Here is a 13,997-nt window from a genome sequence, read left to right as displayed (position 1 = left end):
CACATCCATTATGCTGCTCTGCCTATCGACCAGTCCAGGAAGGGTTTCTTTAACCCCCTGGAGCCAAATATTCAATTTGTATTCAACTCCTGAAATTAAAAGGGCTATTTCTCTGCGGGGAAGTGCTGCAGGCTCTGGCCCAAAGGACACCATCGATCTCTCCAAAATATAATTTCAGTGCTGTTGCCAAAAGCTTAACAAGGTTTCTAGTGAAAGAGAGTTAAATGGGCTTCTTCTCAAAGGATGGCTAAAGAGCTGTGAAATAAGCTGTGAGTAAAAGCTGTGAAGTCCATTTGGCGCTGGACATGGTGTGCAGGAATCCCACGAGTACACAGGCAGCACAAATTTATTAACAGTAGCTGCCTTGCCCTTGTCCCTCTTTTTCACTTGTTACCTTAGCTCGCCAGGCATTTATCTTTCCTTTCTGATTGAGACGAGCAAGGAAAGGATCCCATGTGTTAAACCAGGATGTCTTAACAGATGAGGCCGTTATCTGGCTGTTCTTGATAGCTCCGTTTTCCATTCCAAGTGGCAAAGAGCAACCTGTTAAGAGAAGTGCCTTGTAGTTCTGTTCATCCAAGTAGACATAGCTTCAGCAACAATGTTGGAACTGAGAACACCCGCAATTTCAGTTTAATTTAACCTATAAGTACAAAAATTAGCCAGAAAGGAAGCACCAGTACATGATCTGTTCTTACCATCTACTTCACAGCCAAGGAGCTCCATGCGAAGAGTAGGCCTGTTATAGGCCTGCGTTGGGTAGACTCGGATATACTTAGCAATAATAGGGGGATCGATGATGTTCTCTTTTATACTATTGGCATCAGAATTACCTTCAAAAATCTATTAAAAAAATTCACATGTAGTTAATATAATGCAAACACAAACTGAAAGCCCCCGCTGTTATGAAAGTAGACTTTTATGCCACTAGCATCTTCCCCTGTGACATCCTATGCTGCAGGGCAACTTGAAATATTTCACACTTCCACCTTAGCACATTTGGAAGCACCTGTAGGCCTCAGTTCACATAAACAACCCATTGCTATGCGCTATATAGAACTGTAGGAACATATTAGTAGAGGCAAAAGGAAAGGTAAGATAATAGATTATTGATTTGGGAGTTCCACCACAGAGACCTCAGAGTAAATGGAATGGAGCTGTATTTGGTAGGGTTAGGCATAAAACAAGCCTCTTGCAGGGTATGACCATTCTTATTACATGGGCCTCCTGTAGGTGGAGTTTCAAACAGTTTAAAATTCAACCATTGTGACAGCTGGAAGAAAGAGAAAGGAAGAAGGATCTGGCAGGCCTAATTTTTAGTTCATCTTCCTGCTTGCTTCAAAAAGCCAATGTGGGATTCAGAAATAAAAATAGGGAGAGATGTTTGTAAGAAAGCCAGACTCTACAGTCAAGGTTACAGGGCCGATCTAAACTCCAGCCTCATAGGTTCCTCAATTTGTAATTTGTCTTCTGGTCTGAATGTGATTATTCGATAATTTGATTCAAGCACTATATTATTAAAGTCTCTGAAGACCACCAAAATAAAGTTATCACCTCACTGCATCATCTAATGAGGTTACCTAGGTTGTGGCAACCCCCGTAGCATGTACAGACCTTTTGTGCTTGAAAGCTGTCTCCTTTGAAGGTCTTCCACTTCCGTTTGTCTTTGCTGTATGCAATAAAGAACTTCTGGATGTACAAGGACTTTAAAAATTGCTTGGCACCCTGCATCTGTATCCCTGTTAACAGAACTTGTCTTTGAAAGTCCACCTACGAAAAAAGTGTTTATAAAGTTAATACTGCACAGTGAAGTAAGTGTCATTCTTTGGCATCTACACCATTGCTTTGAGCCCTGCATTTTTGTACCCACAACACTAATACTCTCAGGAGGAATACAAACAGATGGCAGAGTCCAAACAAATGCTTTCACTAATATTTGTGAACTTCTGTGTGTACTTAGTTTCAGAGTCTATTTCACAGTGTTCACCACAGCACTACAAAGACATCTCAGAATATCATCACCTGTGCTAGGCAGAATTGCTATCTTCATTTTACAGATAGTCAAAAATATGCCACAACACTAGTTTGAGTCTCTCTTCTCCCAACTGCACATTTTCATTTAATTTTTTAAGAAATTAGCTATGTTCTGTAGATTTGGGTTTAAACTGGCTATTTGTTGCAAAAGTGATTGGAATAGAAGATGGATGCAACGCAACTGATTAATGTAGTACTTGAAGCCATAATCACATAAGCATCATTTCCCTGTGATATGTCAAACTGGGCACAGGAGCATCCAGTAAAAACAAAAAATCTCCAAAACTATCTGAAGTAATACTAGAGAGTATTACACTTTAAATGATCCCCCAACAAACCTACATAAAAATAAATATTTAACTGTTAGGTAGACAGTACAAAAAATGGTAGTGGAAATAATGACTTAATTTGCCTACAAAATGGCTACAGCCTAAATTGTAAGGGTAACTGTCCAGGAACTGAGCCTCAATAGCAGTACAGATCAGGTTACTCAGAGGAGATGGGCAATTTATGGTATCACTAAACTTGTTGCATCTTCTCAGTTTTCCCCAGCAGTCTTGTCTGCAAGAACAAGAGCAGCTTGACCTTCTAACAAAAGTTACAACAAAATCATAACACGGGACTGTATGTCCATGCCCAGACTCAGTGATGGCCAACCACGTGTTGTTTTATACCTGGATCCAAGGGAGATCATCTTTCATTGTTGTGCTCCAAGCATTGTATGTTCCAGAATTGTTTAATCGGGCTAGCTTAGGTTCCCAATAGTCTACAGAGAAAATATGAATAAAGCAAGAATTTAAGGAGATGCTAATTTAAGTGGTCCAGTTCTTTTCAGATCTTTTTTGGGGGGAGGAAGGGTGGAGAATTTGGACATAGCCAGCATCTGCAAGTCAACTATTACCCTACAAAGCTTTATAGTTAGAATAATGACTTCAAAAAATAACAGCATTTTATGTAATATACTCTTACTGATTTGGGATCAGGGTCTAGAGTTGGCTAAACAAGTTTTGGCTGCAAGCAGGATCAGACAAAACATGCTCTATATTCCCATATTCATGGCAGAGTTCCCCTATGCATAAGGAAGTTTCCATGTTAAGAACTGATGTTGAATATATATGAACCAGCTTTCAAGCCTTCATAACACTGGGAATGGATGGGACAAGAAGGGGGGAAGAATATGAAAAAATGCAGTTACATCCACAGCAAAATCAATTCTTCAAAATACGTAATTTGTTTGTTATTTCAAGGGAAATGGTGTGTTTCTGCTTGTGTGAATAACCTGCATATCTTCTTTTGCCACTGTCTATGTAGAATCCAATCAATATTTCTTATCAAATGATACCAATTTTATACCAGGAATAAACTTGGTAAATCAAAGACTGTGATTGCTCTAGATGCTACTTTCCCAAATCTTTCATAACAGATACACTTTGCACTTTCACAGTTCATACCACACGCAAATCTCAGTGTTTGTTTTTTTTTGAACATTTGGTGTTGATTCTCAAGCAGGGAACCCAGAGGACAAAAATACCAAGCTAGATTTGTTCCATGTCATCCAGCAGGCCCATGACAGAGGACTCCCTGACTCTCAGGCTTATAATGAGAAGACCCAGGACAGTGTTGGAGTACAACGATGAGGCCTACCTAGTACAGGTCACAATCTCTACCTACAGAATTGAAGAGCTTTTTAACCTGAAAGTCGATTCATTAATGAACTGATCTTTTACAAAGTATCATGAGATGCAAAAAAAAATATGAAACTGCAGTACTTTGCTGGGGATGTTCAGTAGCATGCCCAGACTTTTTTTTTAACTATTAACTCACCTAAATGATCTGAAGCGTTGATTTGTGAATCAAGTATAAGTCCACTTGCCAGACCCATTGGAATCCTGCACTCTAGAGAGAGTACAAGAAGTTTGTTTTTAAAAAGTTGTCTATTCCAATGTACATTTTGGTGGAATGTTCTAAAACAGCACTCAGAACAATTCTTAGTAATAATAAAAAAAAAAAAAAAAAAAAAAAAAACACATAACAAAATACCACAACAAATTCAAAGCTATTATGCTAAAGGATGAATATTTTTTCTTCCTCATTGAAAACATCTCCCAGATTTGTTTTAGCGATCCTGAGAGGGAAGACATCACTTTCCAACTTGGCTCCTCCGGACAAAAAATACCTTAGTTCAGTACCTTTCTCTAAAACCAAATAGGATGCCTGCATTCCTGCTTGCTGATATTCCCCCACTTCAGTGTCTAGAAGCCACCAGCCAGGTCTCTGTGGTTTCATTTCAATTGTTTGAAATGAGCCTTGAAAAAAATGGAAGAAAGAAACATATCAGAAGTGTTAGCGTTATTGTAAGGTTGATGTTAGTGAGGCTGGGTGTTAAACTAAAGATCATACTGTGGCCTGATCCAGAAAAATTAAATAACCTGCTAAACATAGCAGAGAAAGCAGTAACTGTGTCAACACCATGTCAACTGTGCTATAGGTCATACTACTACTCATCTTCCATATACATCCCTGGCCATCTGAGAAGAAGATATTTGCCCATACCGTCTATGTTTTGTCTGTAAGTTTACTCGTATCTCCAGTTTTAGAAGACAATGTTACCTTTGCTTCCCCCCTCTTAAAATAAGTGCACCTCAAGTGCACCTTTGCACCTTAAGGGAGATGCAAAGTGATGCATTTTTGACCATCATTGACAACCGAACCGTTAGTGCCCTCAGACTCCTTCTCCCTGTGCCCAAAGCGAACTTCTGTTCTCCCTGACATTGGTATAATTATGACAGACTTCAATCATCACCCCTTAGAATTTATTCTGATACTTACCTGGAAGGAGTGTGTATGTCCCAAGCTGATACTTTGGCTCTCCTTGTTCAACGAAGGTCTGTCCATGGAAATGAACAACATGAATGTCTTTTGGCCCTCCCATATTCAGCAAATGCCATCGGACCAGTTCACCTTCATACATCTTTAAGCCTTGCAAACTGTAGGTAATTCCATTAATGGCTAAAAAAGAACATACTGTTGGTAAGGATACACTCCACAAAATACGTCTTATAAAGTACTAGAATGCAGTTATTAAAATGAGTCAAATATTTAACAAAGTAATGTATTTGGGGAAAAATATAACTTTTTCCAATCTAAAGTGCTACACAATATAGTCTATGTACCATCAGTTCAGAAAATCCAGAGACCTCATCACAGGATTTGAGCTCAGTTTGCTGGCAACATGTGGCAGGTAGGAGAACAACAATGTATTCTGTCACAACTGACACCCTTGATTAATAACTGATTTTAGAGACCACATCTTCAATGGCAGATTCTACTTTTCAACATGCCTTTTTCAAACATGATCACTTAAGATTTATGGCACAAAAACATCAGATTTTTTAAAGACAGCTCACATACTGGGCAGATTTTCATAGGCTTTCATTAATGACTATTATTTCAAACAGAACAACAGATTACCTTTCAACACATAGCTACTTAACTCTACATAACTAAAATCTCTGTATCCACAGAGAGGTAATATGAAAAGCTGTCCTTGAACTGCTTAAAATTCTTTCAGTAGAACTAGTTGATTTGCCAAATTATTATTGTATTTCTACAATTCAGGCAGGTTTCACTTTTCCAGAATATTAGATTCTTACTGAAAATAGTTTTCTTTGTTTTAAATGACGGGGTAAATGCATGTGAAAGAAACTTTCTGTAGAAACTTTGTCTAACATGTCCTTTCTACATTTTAGTAACAATTTACCAGCCAATGGTAATCTTTGCATATAAAACTATGACTATTACAGGTAAAATGGAGGACAACAACAAAAAAACATTCACATAATTAATGTGCAGGATTTATGCATGTCCAAAGGCAGAGTGAGCTGAGAAAACTTCCCCAACACCTTTCCTTCTACTCCAATAAACTGCACACTTGACAAAATGAAATAAGTACCATAGAATTTGTGGCATTGTTGATTTCCTTGGGTCTTCTCAGTACAAGATCTTCTAGAACGTTTGTCAAAGTACCAGCTTTTCTCTTCATCAAAGACCATAAAAAGTAAGAAAAAGTCTCGGGTGGATGTTCTTTTATTGTCTGACATACTCAAGGTTCCTTTTTGACAGATCAGTATTGGTCCAATCAAACCTGAGTGAGTATCTTTCTCCTAGAAGGCAGTAAACCCACATTAAATATAAGAGTGGACTTCCCAAAAGATGTCAAAAAGCATAACGTTCTATGGAAACGCATTGGGTCCTAAAACTTTGAGGGAAGGGGCCTGCATTTCCAATGCTTTGTGTCTTTACTCTCCTCTGCTCAATCAACTAGAGTTTCCTAATTTGAATCTATCAACAGCATATATCCTCTTTTAACTGAATGTAAGAGATTAAATGTCAGATGGGAACATTAGGCCAGATAAAAAGGACAGCTATCTAAAAAGTGTTCTGCATCTTATGAAATTTCCACAGCTGTAAAGTAACATCATTCGGAGATGTTCAAAACTTGACTGCACATGGTCCTGGACAACCCACTGTACCTGATTCTGCCAGAGCCAGTGAGGGGGTATCAGACTGGATGATATCAGGAGGTCCCTTACAACCTAAATGATTTTGTGATCAATTGCAATGCTATCAATGGCTATTTCAATTTCCTTACCAGATTTACATCAGAGTAGTAGACCCAGGACCGACAAGCTGCTCCTGACTGCAGGGGTCCTGATCGCCTGTTTGCATACCATACATATATATAGCTGCTATTTGGCTGAACTTTGTCGTCTTCCTTAAACCAAGTAGTAGACTCATCATCGTAAGTGCTTCCCTCAGAGGACTTTTCATAGAAGAGTCCATGGGCATGGAGAGAATATGGTCTGGATGCCAGATTCTTAAAATGAACCTAGAGAAAAGGAAAAAAAAAATATCTGTTGAGCAAATTCAGGCCTAAACCACAGCACCTACACAATACATTTCAATAGCCTCAAACCAGGGTCAAGATTTGTATGACTACAGGCCACACTGTTCATGTCAAAGTTGGCAGGGATTTCTTTTGAGATCTCCATGCAAAGTAACATACTTCAATGCAGGTGGCTAATTACAAAGTAGGAAACATGAGTCTAACTCCCTGTCTTCTACTGAGCCCAGACTCCTAAGACTCTTGCCGCTGCCCTTCACTCCTGGGTATGCTTATTTACAGCAAGAAGCGAGTTTCTACTTATGTTTTGCTGCATGGTTGCAGTAAAGAAGGGCGCAAGATAAGCAAAGAGTAACACTAGACCTCTGTATGTGTCACTCGCACTGAAATCAGTGCTTCTCTCTTGTCCCAGAGAAGAGACATGAGGATAGGGAGATTCCATATTTACCTCCCCAAGCTAAAGTAGACTTTCTTCATACTCATGTTTTTAATGTAGCTCAATGTGTTCCTATTGTATACAACTCATGAAAATAAGCAGAAATGTATGAGATCTACTCTATGTACTCCATCCTTGTGTGCTGGAAGACTGGACAGAGAAAGGTGAGGAGTATTTAATGGTTGGAAACTAGAAAAACAGAAGTGAATTTACTGTGGATAGTGGAGAAAAGGGGGAACCTACCCCTTCAATGAAACAACAAATTGTGCTCACTGTGCTCTTCTGTCCCCAATGCAATTTCTAGCTCTGAAAAATACTTCCCTATCATCTTGTAAAATGTGGTATTTTCAGACCCATTTATATCACACTAAGATCATCATGAGACACCTATCTTGTACACATACTCAGTGACTTACTAGGATTACATCATCCACTTCAGCCCGGATAACTGGTCCCAGGATGCCAAGGTGTTCTTCATATTCGCCTTCATCCTGGAGAGTTGTAAAGGTACTATCTGTATACCTTTGAAAAACCACCTTATATGTGGCACCATCTTTACAGGCTTTGTCATTCATTGTACTGAAAGGAAATTCCCACCAGAAAAAAAATAAGTCATACAAGTGAATTGGAAATTGCTGAGTACTGAAATCTGAGTACTCACACAACAGAAACATTTCAGAATGTAAAGAATAAGTACACAAATGTCAGAGGATTCTGAAAACCGTAACTTACAATACTTAAGCAATTCTACTTCTTGAGTTCATGAGATCCTTCAAAGATTTGGTCATTTGTCAAACTCCAGATAGCCTCTGGAAACCCATCTAAGCTCTGTTTCCCTTTTTTACCATTTTTACCAACGGTATTCATTTTTACCATTAGCCTCAATAAGCTAAATCACAGCTTCGCTCAGATTTACTGTGCTACCTATACCTTACTTTCTCATAGATGTACCATCTCCAGAAAATTAACAGAAACACATTTTACATCTAATTATATCTGTATTTTGCAAAAGCAGAGATGGCAAGAACCAATAAGCTTTTAATCACTCAGACCATTTGTTAGGTCTTAAATAGAAGCACCAGGAGGTTATTATTCTGATAAAATATAAACATTGCCTTATTACCAGTACTGCAAAAATAGAAACTTAACCCATGTCACCTAATATGACAATTTTCAGCTCTTCAGCACACTGACACTGCATATGCCATGGGCTCTGTTAACTTCACTGGAACTATGTACATCACAGCGGCTGAGAATGAACCCCACTGGGGAGGTCTGTATAGTGCTCTGAGCATAAGGGTTTTTTTATTTTTCCAAGCGCACTGAGAAACTGTCTGTGGTTTCTGCTATTTTTACAAGTGCCATTTACACAGACTGAGGTGATGCAGGAATAAACCCGGAGGATATAGAAAGAGTGTGGAAAGAATCATTCAAATAAATTAGAAATTCAATCTGAAAAATGATACATTTCAGAGCCGATTTTTCTGTACTGACAGTTTCCTTGCTCCTGCTTTTTCTGCTTGTGATAAAAACTGAAGTTGTGGCAAAACAGGCAATTTTGATCTTGTTCATTTCAAGAACCACAAAGTTCAGCTTTTTGATGAAAAAATTACTAGGAATTCTATACAGTGTAGGGTAAGCAGTGATTCTAATTTGGATGAACTAAGTTAAATTTTTAGTATGAGCCTCTCTCAAGTCACATACTTTTTGTTGTGGCATGGGAGCGCTGTCAAAAAAAAAAAAAAAAGAAAAATCCTCAATGTTAGGGTCTGTGATCCAGTCACCTTCTGATTTCTCTAAACAGTAAGAACAACACTGCTATAATTCATGCAGCTTTGCTTTCACTTTAAATATAAGGCATTCTCCATCCCTAGCATGGTTAATCATTTTGCATGTATTTTTCAGTGCCATGACCTTGTAAGGTTGGAAAGTATTATCTAATTCTACAAGAGATAACTGAGACACCAGAATCACTTCTTGCTAGTGCTAGAAACTGTGTGATTTCATGCTGCTTCTAAGCACGTCCTTCATGTATTAAATCAGTTAGCCCATTTAACACTGGAAAGGCTTTGTGCAAGGAAGTCTTTATGCTGTCTCTACAACAGAATCCAAAAATTAAAGGACATAAAACACGTCATCCAAGTATAACAAAACTACTGGACGTTTCCCTCCTAACCTACTATAGGGAGTTTTTAACTTCTGTTTTAAAGACTGTTTCTAGTGAGTCTACAAAAGGGGGGCAAAAAAAAAAAAAAAAAGCAAAGTGTTCTTAGTTATGTTGTTCTTATAGTAATCTCTCTGTATGACATTCTAAGTGGGTTCCAGCCTCCCGTGGAAAATTCTTAGAGTCCTGTAACTGAGATGTTGAAATCACACTGCACGTTACAGATGCTCTTAAATGTACCAGCATGTATATTGACATTCTGCTAGTACATATGAGGATGGTATGCAAAAAGAATCTAAAGGATTTAGCCAAACCTTTTTTTAAATCCTGCATAGTTCCAGCAGACTTCCTTGGCTGCAATGTAGTATCTCCTCTCATTCCCTCTGCTACGCAGGTAATGTTCAGCAATGCTCTCTGGGTTACGTTGCTCTTTGATATTCAGTTTTGGGTCTGTCATGTACGGGTCATCAAAGCTCACATAATGGTATTCATATTCACCGCCTGACGTATCCTCAGCGTAATATTCTCCTGAAAAATATTCATAGTCTCCATTGCCATGGGGAAGACCAATCACAATGGATGGCTTAAACTGCCGTGGCGAGAGCGTGTGATTTGGCAGCCCCCCGTGGCTGGCCTCACTGGGTGCCTCTGTGGTGTTGGTGCAGCACAGCGGTGCTGTGTGGTTGGCCTCAATTTGAAACAGCGCGCGGCCAAACCCTGCTGCAGGTTTGGGGAATTTCTGGGATTTTTTACTCCTTGGGCTCAACAAGTGAGCAGTTTTGGGGTATTCCTGTTTTTTCCTTCGGATCCTGATGAGGGCTCCAGATGAACTCAAAGTATCGTTCTTGTTTCCCCGCTTTCCTTTCAGAGTTGGGTGCCGGTAGCTGCCTTTGCGCTTTCCTCCCATTAGACCTGAGAACCCGTCATCCTTCTTCATATGCTTATTTAGGAATAATGTACCATTTCTGCCACCACGATGGAATTTACCACTAACAGACTTATCTAAGTTTGCCTCTAATCTCAGACTCTCCTTTGCAGACACCAAATTCCATTCCTCATTTGTCATTTTGGATGAATACTTCACAGTCCTGGGCAATGATGCTTCCAGTAAGTTCTTCACTAGTGCAGGGCTGGAATTAGGTCTTACATTGCCCAAAGTATGATCTAAAGAAAAAGTATCTGCTTGTTTGTCTTTGGATAATTCAAGTTCAGAGAGGCTGGATGCATTAGACTCGTCTCCTTCTACAAAGACATCCAATTCAAGTGTCACATTAACTGCTTGCATAGCATTTTCCTCCTTCATTTCCTCCTCTTCCAGTTCATCATCATAATCACTTGGAAGCTGTCCATCTCCCACAGGAGTTATATTGGTGGTGTTCTCCGCATGATGCATGGAATGAGGTGCACTTGTCTTGTCAGAAAATGAGGCATTTTTATTTCTTACATGATTTAGAAGGGCATTCATCTTTTGGATGGAGTAAAACTTAGTAGCCAGTGAGCTTCGCTTTTTCCTTTTACTATTAATGCTGTCATTTCCTTTCCCTGTGCTTTCTGTTTGATGTTCTTCTGAAGAAAATTTACTGTCCTTTCCATTAGTCAAAGGCTCTTCTGCAACTTCCATTTGGGCTTCCCCATTGCTCAGCAAGTGTTCAGCTGCAGACATGTTACTGTGATCTATTGCATAACTGCTTTGGCTTCTGTTCTCAAATACTAAGTCAGGCTTTCCATCACTGGTGCTAGCTAAAAATAAATCCTTTTCTGTTGTCACTGATGTGTAATTTGACTGGAATGTTTCAGCCTCAACTTGGGGAAGAGGAGTGGTATGAATTTCTAAGAGCTGTGTGGATTCATTGGTGTTTATAACTTTCAGACCTGAGTCACCAGCCACCTTAGAACTTGCAGCAGCGTCTTCATAGTGTTCCCAGGCCAGTGCTGTGAGGTTTTGCGTTTCTTCATTTCCTTTTGACTTCCTTGAGCTTCGGATGGAGTACAGATTAGCCAGCTCTTCCTGGTAATCATCGTCGAAATCATCTGTCTCTGTTTCTTCTCCCACATTTTCTTCAGCTGAGGTGGAAGCAGCCTTTTTATCAGTCTTGGTGTATGTGACATCTACAACTTCAAACGAAGAATAATCCTCGTATTCACATCTGGCATCTCTGAATCTCAGCCTCATGCCATTACTCTTTTCTGGGGCACCCCAGGATGCTAAAAGCCAAGTGCCTGCAAACAAAATAAAAAAAAATGTTTTTCTAATATGCAGTATTTATTGGAGTGGATATTGCCTATTGTGTAAATGGTCAGGGCAAGTTGCTGGGTTTGTTTCTACAGCAACTGTTATAGCAGAGTGCTAATCCTCAGCTGGGATTCCTATGAGCTCCACTGCAGTGAAAAATAATCAATAGATGTAAATAAACAACAGCAAATAAATAGCAGTTGGAGATCTCCAATGATTATGGTGCACCTAGGAACTGAGTCCAAACATATCTCACGAAAAAGAAAGAAATTATATAAAGAACCCTATGTTTACAGCAGGATCCAACATTCTGATCTTTTGAGATAAAATTTTAACTTTAAGCTGTCTTTTACGTTATGTATATTGCCGCACACAAAGAACTCCAAACAAAACAAACACTTTGAGAAAACATAGACAAACCTTTGACAAACACAGCATTTTAAAAGCTTTTGAATGCATAAAGGATAGATGATCTTTAAAAAATGAAGTAACTTGAATTTCTAATATGGACATAAAATATTAAGCTGCCAATCTGAGCATCTAAATGACTAGGTTTTGGAGAAATTATTAAACCTGTCAAGTTAGAAGATAAGCTCCTCCATTTGAAACTAGGATATGCAGAGAACAAAATACAAATCTGATTCCTTGAACAGCATTAGATCAAGTTCTTTGCTTGCTGCAGCTTGCTTTTGGAACTAGCAGAAGTGACAGAAGACAGAAGGATGTTGTGTATTGGGTTTACGTGCCAAGGGTTTGGTAGCAGGGGGCTTCAGGGGTGGCCTCTGTTAGAAGAATCCAGAAGCTGCCCCATGTTAGACCCGAACCAGCTCCGGACAGTTCCAAAGGGACCTGCTGCTGGCCAGAGCCAAGCCAATAACCACGGTTGGTTTGCGCCTCTGTGAGAGCAGATTAAAGACAGGGATAAAACCTGCTGCACAACAGCAGCTGGGAGAGAGGAATGAGAACCAGCCCTGCAGCCCCTGCTACCAGTTGCAGCCCTGTAACTGGTGAAGTTGCAGCAATTCTGCTGGAGTTATTATAATTCCCCAGACTTGAAAAATAATTAAAAAAAAAAACAACTATTAACATACAATGCATTTTTAACTGATAAGGTCTTGAGATTCTAAGATCACTGAAAACAAACCTAGAGGACAAAAATAATCAGTTGTTCAAACACACAAAAGAGAGAAAAAAAAGCACACTGATGTTTTAAATAAAGATACCTAAACCCTGGGAGATTTTAAGGTGATCATTGGACACAGTCTTCCATGAGAAACATATTTCTGTCCTTTCATAGCTAATTCCTTAGGTGTGGACTACATGGGTTGTAATACCACTTTTTTCAAGATCTAGTATTAATCCTAGTTAGGTATTGAAATAAATACTGATGAACTAATGATCTGATTCAGGCTGCCAGACTTTACTGCTGCTAAACGACCACAAGCCTAGAGGTAATACGTAGCCACTTTGTTCAGTAATGACCAGTGTAATTTGACAATCTTGGCTCATTTTAGGTTACTTCGGATGGACAAGCTGGGAATCAAAGTTGGGAATTATGCAGTGGACTTGATATTGGGTTGTTTGCATAGACAGTCTTAAAATGCCTTAAAGCAATTGTTGCTAACCCTAATTCTAACTGTGAAGTGAAAAAAACAAAAACAAAACAAGAAAAAAACACAAACAACCACTATGCTATGTGCTTAGCCAACAAAACTGTATACATATCAGTAGCATTGGGGAATGATTCATGATTTTATGCCACCATGTTTATTTGAAAACCTTTTCAATCTGGATAAATCTTTACAGGCTAGAGAATAAAATAGTATCTTAGAGGAGCTGTCAAACAAACACTGCAGTCTTGTCACTTACCAACATTGTCCATTTCTACTGTGACTGATTCTCCACTCATTGGGAAAATGTTCAACACATCTTCGTATTTTCCTTTATACAGGAAAGCATGCCCAGAAAGACGAACAGAGACAATGTCATCATGAGTGCCAACACTGGAGAAATGCCACTGAACCACGTTATCTTGGCAAAATCCAAGGATTTCACTGCTGTCAGACACATAGCCATTTATTGCTAAAATGAAAGTAAAATAAAAGTTGACTCAATATTTTAATGCCTCACCAATATTAAAACTAAAGAGCAAGACTTTTAAAGTCTCTTGTTCTTCAATGTCAGTCCACTGAATGGGACTCATATTTATACTCAAAGTGAGACTGGC

At 39.0% G+C, this 13,997-nt stretch overlaps 1 protein-coding gene across 1 annotated transcript in view; it reads right to left on the bottom strand.

The window, feature by feature from the left end:
- Positions 1-13,997, bottom strand: part of F5 (coagulation factor V) — a 31,526-nt gene that overhangs the window by 3,449 nt on the left and 14,080 nt on the right. Inside the window, exons 12-23 of the mRNA XM_005025843.6 lie at positions 13,640-13,852; positions 9,852-11,757; positions 7,790-7,952; positions 6,686-6,922; positions 5,987-6,197; positions 4,864-5,043; positions 4,224-4,340; positions 3,859-3,930; positions 2,709-2,800; positions 1,615-1,770; positions 699-843; positions 395-543 (exon numbers count right to left, since the gene is read on the bottom strand). Coding sequence (XP_005025900.6) covers positions 395-543; positions 699-843; positions 1,615-1,770; positions 2,709-2,800; positions 3,859-3,930; positions 4,224-4,340; positions 4,864-5,043; positions 5,987-6,197; positions 6,686-6,922; positions 7,790-7,952; positions 9,852-11,757; positions 13,640-13,852 — 3,641 coding nt within the window. The remainder of the gene's footprint in view (positions 1-394; positions 544-698; positions 844-1,614; positions 1,771-2,708; positions 2,801-3,858; positions 3,931-4,223; positions 4,341-4,863; positions 5,044-5,986; positions 6,198-6,685; positions 6,923-7,789; positions 7,953-9,851; positions 11,758-13,639; positions 13,853-13,997) is intronic.

Source organism: Anas platyrhynchos, chromosome 1 (assembly GCF_047663525.1).
Source record: "Anas platyrhynchos isolate ZD024472 breed Pekin duck chromosome 1, IASCAAS_PekinDuck_T2T, whole genome shotgun sequence".
In the NCBI taxonomy this organism is placed as follows: domain Eukaryota; kingdom Metazoa; phylum Chordata; class Aves; order Anseriformes; family Anatidae; genus Anas; species Anas platyrhynchos.
This window is presented reverse-complemented; position numbering and strand designations above follow the sequence as displayed.